Below are 15,522 nucleotides of genomic sequence, written 5' to 3'. Positions count from 1 at the left end.
GGTGAATTGGTTTAAAAAAATAAAGTATATTTAAAAAGTTTCTTATTAAAAATGTTGTAAATGACGAAAATATAACCAATTCGGGGAAATTCTTTTAAAAAACAACTTCAATACATTTTTTAAAATTTTCTTGTTGTGAAAACTAGAAATATAAACTAACATGAGTGAATTTGTTTTAAAAAATAAATGTAAGGTATTTAAAACAAAGTCTAAAACTATTGTTGTTGATGAAGTTAATTAAGTGCAATTATCAATTATTGTCAAAAAATAAGACAAATTCAAAATAATGAGTAAGATGAAGAAGAAAGACACAAAAATTATTTATATTGATTTGATTATATATATATATATATATATATATATATAATATATATATATATATATATATATTATAAAATTTTAAAACAATTTTTACATCTTGCATCTTGCAATCCAAATTTTTCTAACACTAATTAGTGGTTATGTTTAGTGGGAGCTAACCATCATTGGTCCTAGTAATAGGTATTTGCGATTAAAACAAAAATAAGTGTTGAAAAAAATTGTTCCTTGGAATGATGCTTAATTGTTTAATAACATTTGTTCTCATTAAAACAACTATGATGTCTCTTTAGAAAGAATTTGACACATTTGGTGAAATCATTTATTAAAAGTAAAATTTCAATTTTTGTTTCTCGTATACAAATTTTAAAATAAATAAATAAATGAGATAAATATTATGTAAAATCACAACATGTAAAAATAAGATACAAAAACTCTTTTAAATTTCATTCTATCATGTTTAATAAAGATTTGTATTAATTTTGTAGTAATTAGTCAAGATAAAATAAGTTTCGTCATAGTTAACAAAATAACTCAACTCTAGAGTCATTCATTCAACTACTATAATTAAATTTTTATTTATCATAAATTTTATTGTTTTACAATAATTATTATTATATTTATTTCCCCTAAACAAATTAAATAATAAATATTTAAAACCAAACAACAATAAATAAATAAAGAGGTCAATACGTCTGAAGACAATATAAATAAATAATTAGTTTAGTGTGTAATTGGAACTATGAAGATAAATATAATAAATAAATAAATAAAATCAGTTCTTGATTGAAGATAAAAATAAATAAAATGAGATTAGAAACACCCAAGTGAGTAAATATAAAAATAAAATAAATATGAATAGATAAACAAATAAAAAATAAGATGATAATTGTTTCATTCTATTATCTTAACGATGATAGAATATATGTCTTTTCCTTTGTTCTCTTTCTTTTTTCCTCTTTTCTATTTCCTTGTTTTCTTCTTCTTCTCTTCCATTTTTGTTTCTTCGTTTTTCTCTTATACATTTCATAAGGAAAAAAATTCCCATTTACTTTATCTCTATCTGATGTACCTAAGCACATTTCTACTGTATAAGCATTAATTGCTTACTTATCTTTTTTATACAAAGAGATAAGCTTCTTATCCTACAATTATCATTATTATTATTATTATTATTATTATTGTTATTTCATTTATTTATTATTATTTTTTACAAGAAATCAACTTAATCTCAAACTTATTAGCTTTAAGGAGGCTGACCACAAAGCTAAGCCATACTAGTTTGGTTGTAAAAAGGACGATCATAAAGACTTAACCACAAGAACTCAACCACAAGGACTCATCATAAAGCTTAGTCAAAAGCTCAACCACAAAAAGTTTAACCATAAGGGGTCTGCCATATAAGTTGACCATAAAAAGGTCAACCAACGAGAAACTCGATCACAAAACTTGGCTAAAAAAGAAAGCTAGACCACACACAAGACCTCAACCATTAGGAGCTTAATACAAACCTCAAACAAAACTCAACCGCAACACTTTGCTTTAAGATATCAACCTTAGTACTCAGTTTTATTACTAAGCTTACTCAACCTTAGTATTAAGCTTACACACATTTAAATGTGTGTTTTTGTGGTTAATATAGAAAAACAATATTGAAACAAAAACAAGCTTATAAGTCTTTGAAAAATTGGGATGTGTTCAGCAATTGTTAGTTATTTTTGTTTATCGAATACTAACATTTTTTATAATTTTCAATTAAGTCTTTGTCGTTTTAACTTTTTCTGTTAACTGGATAATGTGACTGTTATATGATCTTGTCACCTTGCTTAGTTGTCACCACAAGAATTTTTTATCATTTATAATTTGATCATCGCTTAAATTTCGTACCCCACCAAATTAATTCAGATAAATGCAATATGTGGTAACCAACCAGAGTCGTCTTCCAACGACCAATGTTCTTGTTCAAAGCTTCATTTTCCAGACAAACACAACACCTATAACATGGGGGGGTTGGCAGATTTACGGATGTAACACAATACTGAAAACATAAATGCATATGTGTAAAAACGATGTAAAAACAACGTTGATTCCTTTCTTCAAATGAAAATCCACCAATCACAGATTACAAATCAAAATGGTTATACTAACTCTCATGAGACCCGAATTAATTACTAAGTGCAAATTAACTTGAACTCAAGTGCAATTAAGCAATGCACACAACCACGAATCTGTTACAGTTCATTAAGATTGAACACACAACGAATTTCACTCTGCAAACTAAGCATAAATAGAATGGTTTCTTCATTAAACCCAAACGCAAATTCAAAATGGAGAGATTAACAAAACTCAACCGAATAAAACACTAATATCAAGGTTTCAATTCATTCTCTGCAAAGAATTAACACATAAAATTAGTTCTTCATGGAATTCGAATTACGGTTGAACAAAAATTGCGATTCAACCATTCAAATGAGTACAAATTGGTGAAGGAAACGAAAATGTGCAAGGAGAAAAAGGGGCAAGAACGAAAATAGTGTACAAAAACGTTAAATGCTTTAATATAAATGTTACCCAAGGTGCAGAAAACGAGAATCTCAACAATAGGTGTTATCCATAACTCATAAAATGTGAAAAATGAGGGCAAAGTGTGAAAAATTAACATGTGCCTCCATGGGTGACCTTCAAAGCTTCGAAAAGCTAAAAATGGAGAGTGGAGAAGATGATGGTGCAGCAGGAGCTGGGGTAGCAGCAGGGACAGGTGAAACTTGGGCAGCTTATGGTGCAAGTGCAACTCTTTGTTGTTGGTAAGGAGGAGGCTGCACATTTTGAACTTGTTGGTTTTGCTGTTGTTGTTGGTTGCCCCATCTTAAATTAGGATGATTTCTCCAACCTAGATTGTATTTGTTGCTCGACAAATCATGATTTTGTTGGTGTTGTTGGGGCGACTTATTGTTGAAAATGTTAGCAGCATAGGCTTGAGGAGTATCAGAAGGTGTAGAAGTTGTGACCTGTTGCAAGAGGGGCAAGAATATGTGAAATGCTTAACTGACGTGCAAATGCCACAAACTCTTGCAGTAGAATGTTCAGCTCTTTGATTTGTAGCATGTTAGTTGACTAAGGCGATAAGAACATCAATATTGGTCTCTCCAACTTCTTAATGTATTCGGCAGCTCCTACATCATGAACACCCCTAACAACAATGGCATCATTTCTTGCGCCAAATTGCTGAGAGTTAGAGGCCATGTTCTCAATCAATTGCCTCGCTATTGGGGTTGAATTACCAAGAGTACCACCACTTGCAACATCAATCATGCTTCTATCCATATGGTACAAGGCTTCATAAAAATACTGAAGAAGCAGATCTTCAGATATCTGGTGGTGTGGACAACTAGAACACAAATTCTTAAATCTTTTCCAATATTCATAGAGATTCTCCCCAAACTGTTGCTTGATGCCAGAGATCTCCTTTCTTATGGTTGTTGTTATGGACGTATGGAAGAATTTGGCCAAGAACAATCTCTTCAAGTCATCCTAGCTCGTGATGGACCTGGGTGCAAGGTAATACAACTAATCTTTTGCATTGCCCTCCAAGGAATGAGGAAAAGCTTTCTAGTATACATGATCTTCTTGGACATCTGCAGGCTTCATGATGGAACACACAACATGGAACTGCTTCATATGCTTACACGAGTCCTCACCTGCAAGTCCATAAAACTATGACAACAAATAGATTAATCCAGTTTTTAAAACATAAGGAACTTTCTCTTCAAGATACTGAATGCATAATGAGTCATAAGTGAACTCAAGTGCAGTCAGTTCACTCATTGTCCTCTCATGAGGTGGATTTTGAGCCATGTTATCAATTTCAAAATGAATTTCAAAATGATCATAAGGCTCAGTATGCATAGTATGCTCAAAATGATCAGTATGCACATTCTGATCATAATGATCAGTATGCACCTAAGTTCATGACTCATTGTGCATTCAGTATCCTGAGGAGGAAGGGAGGAAGTTCCTTATGTTTTAAAAACTGGATTAATCCATTTGTTGCCAAAGTTTCATGGACTTGCAGGTGAGGACCCGTGTAAGCATCTGAAGTAGTTCCATGTTGTGTGTTCCATAATGAAGCCTGCAGATGTCCAAGAAGATCATGTATACTTGAAAGCTTTTCCTCATTCCTTGGAGGGCAATGCAAAAAGATTGGTTGTATTACCTTGCACCCAGGTCCATCACGAGCTGGGATGACTTGAAGAGATTGTTCTTAGCCAAATTCTTCCCTACGTCCAGTTCAACAGCCATAAGAAAGGAGATCTCTAGCATCAAACAACAGTATGGGGAGAATCTCTACGAATATTGGGAAAGATTCAAGAATTTATGTTCTAGTTGTCCACACCACCAGATATATGAGCATCTGTTTCTTCAATATTTTTATGAAGGCTTGCACCATGTGGATAGAAGCATGATTGATGCTGCAAGTGGTGGTACTCTTGGTAATTCGATCCCAATAGTGAGGCAATTAATTGAGAGAACATGGCCTCTAACTCTCAGTAATTTGGCGCAAGAAATGATGCCGTTATTGTTAAGGGGAGTTCATGATGTAGGAGTTGCAAAATACACAATTGAGCATTTCATAGATTGTTGTCCCGCCTTGCTACAGACCACAACTTCTACACCTTCTGATACTCCTCAAGCCTTTACTGCTAACATTTTCAACAATAGGCCACCTCAACAACACCAGCAAAGCCATGATTTGTCCACCACAATCCAGGATTGAGAAATCATCATAATTTGAGAATCAACAACAGCAAAACCAACAAGTTCAAAATGTGCAACATCTTCCTCACCAATAACAAAGAGTTGCACATGCACCACAAGTTGCCCAATTTCCACCATCATCTTCTCCACTCTCCATGTTAAATTTTCACGCTTTGCACTCATTTTTTACAATTTATGAAGCATTTAACGTTTTTGTGTTCTTGTCACTTTCCCCCTCTTTGCACATTTTCGTTTTTTACACCATTTTAGATTTTCTACACCGTTTGAATAGATGAATCATTTGTTGAACCCTAATTCAAATTTCATTAGAAACTAATTTTATGTGTTATTTGCAAAGACCTTGAAATTTTTTTTGTTCAGTTGAATTTTGTTTCTAAATTTGCATTTGGATTTAACGAAGGTTTGGATTTTCAATACATTCTTTGGATTCATAAATGGACTGATATCACATCTGAAATAGTCTCACAGTCTTACCTCTAATGTTCATAATGTTTGACTTTTTTTTTCTTACTGTTGAGTCAAAAAGGTTAAAATTTAAACTGCTACGGTTTTTTTTTTTTTTTTGAGTTTCCACGTTTTTAAAAATCATTGGAAAAAAATGATATCCCAACCGAGTTATATACATTGTCAAAAAGGAGTTATTTTTTATAATTTTATATAATTTTTTTATAATTTCGTAATTTTATTTCAGATTTCTTCTTTAATTAGTTTTAAATTTTACTTTCATAATTTTAAAAGATTTTTGAATTTATTAAAAAGGCATGTTAATTTTATAAAAATTTTCTTCATCATTTTATTTTTTTAGTTGAAAATTTTGTAATTTTTTTCATAATTGTAATTTTACAATTTAATTTTATTATAATTTCATAATTTCATAAATTTTATAATATATTGTGAAATAATAATAAAAAATCAAGTACAAATATTATTGTTTGATAAATAATTGTTTGATAATAAATAATAAAATTCTTACTAAATTTTCTAATTGACATAATTATCATATTTTATTTGAAATAATTATTTGGTTATTTGACGAACGAAATTCATACCTAAATGCATTTTTAGGTATCAAATTTTGTATCAGTTTTATATAAAAATTTTGTATCAGTTTTATAAAAATTTTGTATCAAATTTCTGTAATATTTTTCATAAGGAAAAAGGACTTAATAAAAATACCAGAGTTCTCACATCTTTTGAGAAAATATTAAAAGTTCAATTAGATTTTAATTCCCAATACAGTTTTGACAAAAAAAAGTATAAACAATTTCATACTTTTAAAGAAATTCACAAGAATTTATTTTAATTTGAAGTTTCAAAATCCTGGTACAACAAATTTGATAAAATATGAAAAACAAGAGAACTAGTTGGGACAACATAGAAAGCAGATAAAAAAACATGTTCCCAGAAATCGTGCCGATTAAATTCTAAACAGATAAAACAAGTTACAGTCTATTTTAGAAAATGAATAATTCAATAACCCACTTACATCTATCCATCTAAAAACAGAACAATATAGAATTTATTTTTCAAAGAAGGAAAAAAATATAAAAAAAAAAATCCTACAATGGGATGAGAGAAATGTTGCACTCAAAATATCACAGACCAGGGAGAAACGTCACTCCAATTAGAAACATAACGCAAGTGAATCTTACTTTGGTGATCAAGTCCGAATAAATAACGGAAAGTAAACTCATCGAATAAATTATACTGCCCTGAACATTGTATTATTTTGTAATCCTCAAACGTTAATGGGCTGAAAAGAAATAAACATAATTCACAGATCAAACAGTTAGATTTGATAGATTTCACTCAAAAGAACACAATCACAAGGAGACATCATCCTCTCAAAATGATAGATGAGATAATGAAACATACTCCAAACACCACTACAAAGAAACAAATGGCAAATGATAATGTATGTATCATGGTTAGAAAATCAAATAGAGAGAACTAAGAAGAAATCAAGTTATCCTAAAATGTTGGCCAATTAAAACGTGATTTCAAATCTACAAACAATATGAACATGATAAAAGAAAAATGAACACAAACTACGAAATCAAATAGATATATACGTCATTAAAAATAAACGCATCAAATAATGTAAGGGTGACGGAAACCTAAAGACTGCCAAGAGATCATAATCAATTAGTGGTCATGATCACAACCGCACATTCTTTGACCCTCCGCTGTAAATTTAGTAATGCCCAAGAAAATAAATATCAAACTAGCAAGTTGAAATGCAAAAGAAAAAATTAATTTAAGAGTAAAAGAAGAACTAAAGCTTCACAGTTCAAGGAATCTTCTGCCACTGTTTTCCACGATCCTACCCCACACATCTCTGTAAAGAACAACGATACAACAAATCTATAACTGTAATAGCAGACGATATTTAAGAATATAAAACGAACGAAGAACAGAACAATAGATCAATTTAGGAATTAAAAACTGAGGGGAGTCGCTGATAACATGGTCCAAGAGATGCTTACAACAACCTCAAAGAGATGCACGACACTAAATGAAAATAATCCAAACACCGCTGCAGAGCAACAATTCACAATTCAAGCCATGTTTGGTGATCAAGTTCAGAAAAGTTAAATAATAGAAAGGAAACTCATCGACAAGCCATGATATCATGATATCCTAAACCGTTATAAGCTTGATCTATAAATCCTCAACCGCTAAAAGAGGTCTCAAACTCCGAGCTGAAAAAGGAATAAACACAAATACCAGCAAAACAACAATTTCATATTACAACAAACAACCAAACTCTAAATACTCAACCGCCAAAAGAGATGTCATAGACTCCAGAACTTGCTGAAAAGGAACAACATAAATACCAACAAACACCAATGTGAAAAAAGATGTAAGGGTGACAAAACCTAATACTTCACAGACATCCATTGCCCGTCTTCCTGTGCAGACGAAAAAAGTAAGAATTCAATAACGCTCTTAGTAAGAAAAAGTATAGCAACGCGATGACTTCACATTCATATCAAGCTGAAAGGCAAAAAGAAATTTACGAAAAAGGGGAAAAGGGTTCCATACTCTCCCCGTCGAATAAAATATTATAAATAGAATTGGTATTAAATCCAGAGATCTTCAATCAGACAAAACCACCTCATCCATCGATGATGGCAAAACATAATATAATTCGCCATAACCCTACACAAACTTCATCAAAAAATAAAGTAATAAGAAGCACATCAATCACCACCGAAACAAAACCAACAAAATCGAATCGCCGAAGAAATACTAAGAAAACCAAATCAACAAATCAACGAAGCAATAACTAGAAAACCTCGAAGAAATACTAAGAAAACCAAATCAACGAAACAATACAAAACCAAATCAACGAAGCAAAACCAAGAAAACCGAATAGCCTAAAATAAAACTCAAACCCCAAATTCATATGACGAATACAAGAAACCAGTACCTATGAATGACACGAGGGAACATTAGGCCAAGGCGGTATATATAGAAAGGGAAAGAAAAGATGGACGGCTGAGATTAAGCAGTGGGTGAAAAATTAGACGGTGATGATGCAATTAAATTTTAAAATTCCTGATACTTATCCCATACTCCTAACGGTAATACCCTAACGGCTATACTCCTAACGGTAATACGCTAAGAACTACTCACTATAGTTATTAATTGATATTTAAGTAGTGTTTTATTTTTATTAAGAGATAATTCTTTAATTTTCCTATTCAAGGTAACTAAAATTTTAAGATTTTTTAATCTTAATTAACTTGAATTCAATATCTAAACATTTTACTTTTTACACATTATATAAATAACTTTAATTTATCTGATCAATTTTAAAATAATTATTTTTTAAATTAATACTTAAAAAAAATTCAGGTTATTAATTTTATTATAATGAGACACTTGTGTGAGTTTATTTTTTTTAGAATGACATTTTGTTGCCATTTCAGATTTTAGAGTAATATATTATTATTCTTTCAGTAGTTTTAGGTTTTTTTCATCAGTGTGTTTATATTTATCATCAGTGTTTTTTTTCATTTCATTTTTCTCAAGAGAAAGGCTGTAGCATTTCGATTAATAAATAGGTACCTTTCAGTATATACTTTATAGAAAAACTTTTGATATAACTAGAAATATTTTTTAAAAGATATTTTCATATTTCATTATATCTAAACTATATTTCCAAAATTCAAATAAATTATTTTATCTTTGTTTGAATAAATTAATTTAATTTTTGTTTAAATTTAATATATACTTAAAATTGAAATTTTAAGATAAATATGAATTAATTTTAAACATTCAATATAAAAAATGTTTAAATTCTTATTTTATTTGGAGAATTTAAAATTTTACACTTTTTGCATAACCAAAACATTCAATTATATTTTCATGATTTTAAATTTTGTTCCTACATTTTCTGACATATTTTACTATAAATATCTTAACTTATCTAGAAAAAACCAAAGTACTTTTTTCGAAAAAATATTTATTCAAACATAAAATCAAAGTTATATTCTTAATTATTCTTTAAGATGTATTTCAAGTATTATATCTACACTTAACTAATAAAATATCTGACATTTTTTTAATTGAGCATTTATTTTATTTAAAATAATGTTATATGATACATTATTAGTTACAAATTCTAAATATATTTATGTACACGAATATTTATTTATTGTGAATTCGAAAAAAAAATTATCCCATGGAAGTTTTATTTTTATTTTTAGTAGAATGAAGTTTTGTTACCTACCTATTTATTTACATGAAAATATATTACATTCTTATACTTGCTTTCATTGAGAATTTTAAATGATTTAGAATTCGATCATACTATATTTATCTAAACGCATCCACACCTACATTATATAATAATTGTTTAATTCATTATCAGTGTTATTTACTTCACCATTTTTTATACATAATATATATATATATATATATATATATATATATATATATATATATACTTCTGTTTGTCAGAAATATTAATCAACAGTTTTTTTATTATTTTAGATGTTTAAGATATTCTAATTCAATACAACATTATTTTACTGATATTTTTTCTATTATAGAAATATAGAATTTTAAGAATATTTGAATCTCAATTTGTGTTAAATTAAATTAAAATTTTAACTTTCAATCGTTTTATGTTTACTTTAATGATTCATTTTAAATTACATTGTATTTTCTTAACATTTCTGATACGAGTTATATAATACACTTCCACATAATGAGGATACAATATAAGCATTTTACTCTCAAGACAGTTTATGTCATATAACATATGTAGTAAATAAATAACTTGATTAATATTTTAAATTTCTCATTGTGATGATTACTATTATTTTATTATTATTCTTGTTATTATTATTATATTATTAATTAATGTTTATAATTTATTATCATGTATGATTTTATTATTCTATTATTTTCTTTGTATTATATTAGTACTGTAACTACACTTTATAATTTTTCTTTCTATCACATTTTAGTAGATTGAGTTTACTATAGTTTTATATTTTTATATTGTATTAGTATTATTTATTTTACTATCAGTGTTTTCATCTCTTTCCTTTACATTTTTTATTTTAGTATTTTTAAAGAGAATGATATTAAAATCTATGGATAAGTTTTAATTTAGATACCGATTATAATACTATTTACTTTTAATATTTAATGAAGTATACTAGTATTGCAGTTTGTACGATAGCTTGAAGAGGTAAATGCTACAGTAAAAATTGAAATGTATTTAATATTAGTATAGATTACTTATAACTCTACCATATTTATTAAATAATAAATATTAGAACTTCATAAATTAAAGTCAGCATAAATTAAAGTGAAGTAATAAGAAACACACACTTTTATAATCTGTCAATAAAATATTGTTAGAATAATGACTAGAATTCATTATATACTATTAAATGATGAAAGAAGTCATTAAAAAGAAGTGTTATAAACCAAATTATATATATTAAAAATATAAAAAGTGTATAAAAGAGTGGAATGTCCATTTATGTCTATTTTGTAAAAAACACTTTCGAGAAAGTTCTCGGTAGAAATACAATGTAAACAATGTTTTAAAAATGGTGTGTCTAACCACAAAACAATACTTTATTATTATTGTAATATTTTAAATAGTGGAATAGTATAAGACTCAAAATAGTCATCGATATACATTATATAGTTAAATATTTATATCTATTTTTTTTTTCAGTGAACTTCAATTATTGAGCACAAATAGCTCTAAAATCATTGGTCACAGAAAATCACAGGTAACAGACATCAACTACAACTATCCCCTAAACTAATAAACCTTATAGGCCACATCTCATTATGCAACTCCTCTCATTTTCTTCAGCTTTTGTCAGGCTTGTTATTCTTAGAATAGTTCAAGAAAACATTGAAGCTAAAACCAATAATTTAACATCCTGGAACTTAATCTAACCCCTTTCCTAAAAAAATTAACCAACACAACCTTGAAATGGTTCCCTCTTATCATGTAACTTCTCTATATCAGGATTCTTAACGGCTTCTTTTTAAGCTTTATGATGTGTTTCACAGGTGTCACAACACAATGCATCACAAGCTGAATGAATATACGTATCTGTTTCATCAGTGGTTCGAAGTTGTGCTCCGGTTAACTGTTTCATTGTATGCCTCACATAATCATTGCCATCAATAGACTCTTCTGGAATAATTGCTACATGTCTGACAGAAAATATCTATGCCAAACCAACCACATAGGGCAGCATTTATTTACTCTAACTAAATATAACAGACACAGCAATTTCACAATTCAGGAAAAGATCGATTTTATTATAGAAACTGTGTTGGGAAACAGGTTCAAAGAAAAATATCTTATTTGTTTGATTTCTCTTTCTATCACTATATTCTTTCTGAAATAACCTAATCACAGAGCTCACAATAAACAATTAAATACAAATTATAATCATTCACTGACTATGAGAGAAATAAGGAATGAAATAGATAAATGTAGGTAGGCATTGCTCTCAACCAATTTAACTAAATCAGCTTTGCAAAGGTTTGGCCTTGCGGACATGGCCCATACTATTGACAAGATCCTTGCGAGTACAAACAGGAAAAGTATTGATGTTTTGGAATGCTTTCAGCCTCCACAGGACATAAGGGAAGCTGAGCTGATCCCTAGAAGTGAAGCGAACCACCTCATTAAACCAGACGCACATCAATAGATTAGTTAAGGGTGTATGCTTCCTGATGATAACAGAGGCTTCACATAGAGCTGCACAGCACAAGTTTAATGGAACATTTTACAAAATATATGGGCAAAGGGGGAGATACAGTCCAATGTAAGCCAAAGTTTGGAAAAAGACCAAATGAGAGGATTGAAATCTATTGACAATTTGATATACAGCAAGATCTTAAATGAAATAGAACATGGATTTTTTTTTTTTATTGAGGAAAAGAAGAAAAATGTAAAAATTATTTTACTTTTAGCTAATAAAATATGATCAGTGCATACCTTTTTTTCCATTAAATCTCTTGTCTTCGGGCAAGCCATCTTTTCTGTACTGATTCAGTTGCACTTCAACTTCCTCTGGCTTGGCTTTGTTCTTCTTGACAACAGCTTTAGCCTCATCATAGACACTACTGCGAGCTCCATGTTCTGATATGGCAAGCAAAGATTTTGTGCGCCAAAGAAGTGCGTCCAACACACCTAGTGGGTCTCTCCGAAATTGGGACTTAGAGTCTACCCAAATTGAGTATTTAGCTTGAGGAAAAAGGCGATGGCTTAACATCTGAAAAAGTTCCAAGTGCACACACATGGTTCAAAAATTTAACAAAGGAAAATTTTACAAGAGGATGATACCCCAAATTAAAAAAATATATGGATTATACAAGCTTTTCAACTCAATTAAACACAAACTTTTCATGGATCTGGTAAAGGCATGTGTCAATTGATAGAGTTGCTGAAGGACAACAACCATTATTATGAGCATGCAATTACATAGTAGTGTGTGGACAAATAAGAATCTTCAAAAGGGGCAGGACAGGACACACAACTGATTGGAGCCACGTGTTAATTATGCACTGCTACAAAGACATAGCAAATGGCATAAAAAAGAAGACACCAGGCTTCAAAGATTTACTACCTTGGGAATTTTACCATTCAATCTTTGATCGGCAAAAGGAAGATCTCGAACAACAACAACACGCCAATTTCCAATAAATCCATTTTCCCCGATTCTACGCTCCACCAACTCCTGCGCTTTGACGGTGATTTCATCCCAGAATGCAACATAGCAAACCTGCATACCACTAAATAGATTTGGCAAATAAGATCAGAGACTTCTGGGATGTATCAATAACAAACTCTTATACTGCTTAAATAACCTTCTTAAGCGAAGTGTCAGACATTCCAATTGGCTGATAGAGATCATCTCCACCACCAAATGCACAAGTAGATACCACGACTTGGCAACCTTGCATGTAACTTTTATCTTGATCAGATATCTTAAACCCTCCATTCACACTGAAAAACCCACAATGTACCGTCATAGTTTCTTTCACCTACACGAAGAAACAAAGGCTAGAATAAACATATATATAACTACCGCCAAGCAAAAAAGTAGCTAAAAATGAGAACAAAAGCCATCTCATTACCTCAAAACTTCTATCTCTCTGCTCAAATGTTTGATTTCCAGTAAACAAATTAAACCGTGTGTCCTCTGTACGCAATTGAGACAACGTAACATTCGCTCCTACAAAAGACCTATCACTCTCTGACATGTATAAAACTTCACCAACAGGACTTCTAGAAGATTCTTGTTCCACAGTTATATCCAGCTGCTCAAGCTTTTCAGGAGGTAGGAGCTTCAAGCAACCTGATAGGGATCAAATCACACATCAAAACCCTATCCCATGCATCTTGAAATGAAAAAAGTTAACATCTCAATTGAGAATTACCCACCCTGACAATTAACCACTTTTAAGAAACAGTTAAGTACCACATTTCAATATACACAACACTATTAAGTATCAACCATTAGCGAAAGCATATTCAATCACTAGTGCCACAACAAGTACATGTTGATAAATATATACACACATTCATTCACTCTTAACCACTTGTGCAAAATTGTCACTATAAAAAATTTCAGCAACACTGATGACCTGCTAACCACTCGTCATAAAATGTATTTACCAATTAATATCACAAGAGTCAGACATTTCTATTGGATACACACAACAATTTCCTCTTTAACTACTTATCAGACAAAGTCAATCGCACAGCTCTAGAGATTTTTCAACAATCCGATGAAACTATTACCCACAAGTGGAGTCCTACGAGAATCATCAGTAATCTGAAAATAGAGAGAAAAAGGTACTCACGTTCTCTGATGCCAGCGACAACATGTGTGGTAGGATCGAGGCGATTCAAGTTGGTGGGGGCCTTCCGCAATGTGGGACTAGATCCATCTATTCTGCTAGTGCGTGCTTCTATGCGGCTGTTCGTGTTTAAACCATTCAAGTTTCGCCCAATTCTGGTGGCTTCGAATATGAACAATCCCGCGGCGGGAACAATGACGAGCAGCATCCAGTATCTGACGAATAGCCTCCGGAGCAATCTTCTGTTGCCGAGTTTCTTGCGCTTCCGTCGCGCGCGGACCCGCATCCGACCCAGCTCGTCGGATTCCTCGTCCGACAAGGAGATCGAGACACTCTTGTTCTGGAACATTACGGAAGATGTGGCGTAACGCGGTTGCGAGAGGGAAACAGGGAACGAGGTTGATAATGCAGAATAAATTTAACGACCTAAGAACTGTCCCTCATTTCCTTCCAAGGTCCCGTTCTATTGGTACCTCTCTGATGCGAACAATTTTATTTTTTTTTCAAAATAAAAAAACCTTAAATAATGTAAGAAAATTATTTAGATACTCATTTAAATAATAAAAAAAAACAAAAACTTTCTCATTTTCTTTTTTAATTTATTTCTTCTGTAAGAAAATTAAATATACTCTTACTTTTAAGTAACCAGGTACTACATTTTTTTATTTAAATTAACAGTAAAATAACATTTTTTTTTTGTTTTACATGTGTTACTCACCTTGGTATAGTAAAATCCTTTATTTAATACCCCTTTGGCCATCATCCAAAGCAATTTCTCCTTTGTAAAATACATTTCAATGTAAAAACTTAATGAGGGTAGATCAATAGGTTCAATAGTATGGGTAAAATACTGTACATTTTTTAGCAGTTCTTACGAACTATAGCAATTAATTTCGAGACACATTTAATTGAATTCAATGATTTTAAATAAGTTGATTTTAATATTCTTTAGCAAAACCATATTTAATTTAAAATGTCATGCTTCCCCTGTCGAGTTGTGCGTTTCTTCTTCTTTTAAAATGTCAAAACTATTTGATATTATTTTTAGTTATTATAAAAAATAAAAAA

At 30.5% G+C, this 15,522-nt stretch overlaps 1 protein-coding gene, 1 long non-coding RNA gene and 2 other non-coding genes across 4 annotated transcripts; 1 reads left to right on the top strand and 3 right to left on the bottom strand.

Annotated features, from left to right (window-relative positions):
• Positions 1 to 2,681: 2,681 nt before the first annotated feature.
• On the bottom strand, positions 2,682 to 8,581 carry LOC146884023 (uncharacterized). Its single transcript, XR_014983969.1, has 2 exons — positions 4,532 to 8,581; positions 2,682 to 4,447 (listed from the first exon to the last, which is right to left on the bottom strand). It is a non-coding gene; the product is annotated as an uncharacterized LOC146884023 (long non-coding RNA).
• Positions 3,689 to 3,795, top strand: LOC114195719 (small nucleolar RNA R71). Its single transcript, XR_003606552.1, has one exon. It is a non-coding gene; the product is annotated as a small nucleolar RNA R71 (small nucleolar RNA).
• On the bottom strand, positions 4,613 to 4,719 carry LOC114195720 (small nucleolar RNA R71). The gene has a single exon (XR_003606553.1). It is a non-coding gene; the product is annotated as a small nucleolar RNA R71 (small nucleolar RNA).
• A 3,299-nt stretch (positions 8,582 to 11,880) lies between the features above and the next one.
• LOC114193243 (DNA-directed RNA polymerase subunit beta (DUF616)) lies at positions 11,881 to 14,929 on the bottom strand. Its single transcript, XM_028082964.2, has 6 exons — positions 14,458 to 14,929; positions 13,729 to 13,949; positions 13,459 to 13,635; positions 13,218 to 13,373; positions 12,587 to 12,863; positions 11,881 to 12,346 (listed from the first exon to the last, which is right to left on the bottom strand). The coding sequence occupies exons 1-6, from the start codon at positions 14,801 to 14,803 to the stop codon at positions 12,114 to 12,116; spliced, it is 1,410 nt and encodes a 469-aa protein (XP_027938765.2). The 5' UTR covers positions 14,804 to 14,929; the 3' UTR covers positions 11,881 to 12,113.
• Between the last annotated feature and the right edge of the window lie 593 nt (positions 14,930 to 15,522).

The sequence above is a fragment of the Vigna unguiculata genome, chromosome 8 (genome assembly GCF_037176805.1).
Source record: "Vigna unguiculata cultivar grain cowpea cultivar isolate G323 ecotype 2 chromosome 8, ASM3717680v1, whole genome shotgun sequence".
NCBI lineage: Eukaryota > Viridiplantae > Streptophyta > Magnoliopsida > Fabales > Fabaceae > Vigna > Vigna unguiculata.
The sequence above is the reverse complement of the archived record's forward strand: the minus strand, read 5'-3'. Positions and strand labels throughout refer to the sequence as shown.

What these genes read in the sequence shown, in the direction of transcription:
- LOC114193243 (XM_028082964.2), bottom strand. Translation starts at nt 14,803, where the DNA reads ATGTTCCAGAACAAGAGTGTCTCGATCTCCTTGTCGGACGAGGAATCC. An exon ending in CTGACACTTCGCTTAAGAAG is followed by an intron (nt 13,374 to 13,458) that starts GTTATTTAAGCA and finishes AGTGGTATGCAG; the next exon opens with GTTTGCTATGTTGCATTCTG. An exon ending in GAGATTTAATGGAAAAAAAG is followed by an intron (nt 12,347 to 12,586) that starts GTATGCACTGAT and finishes TGTGCTGTGCAG; the next exon opens with CTCTATGTGAAGCCTCTGTT.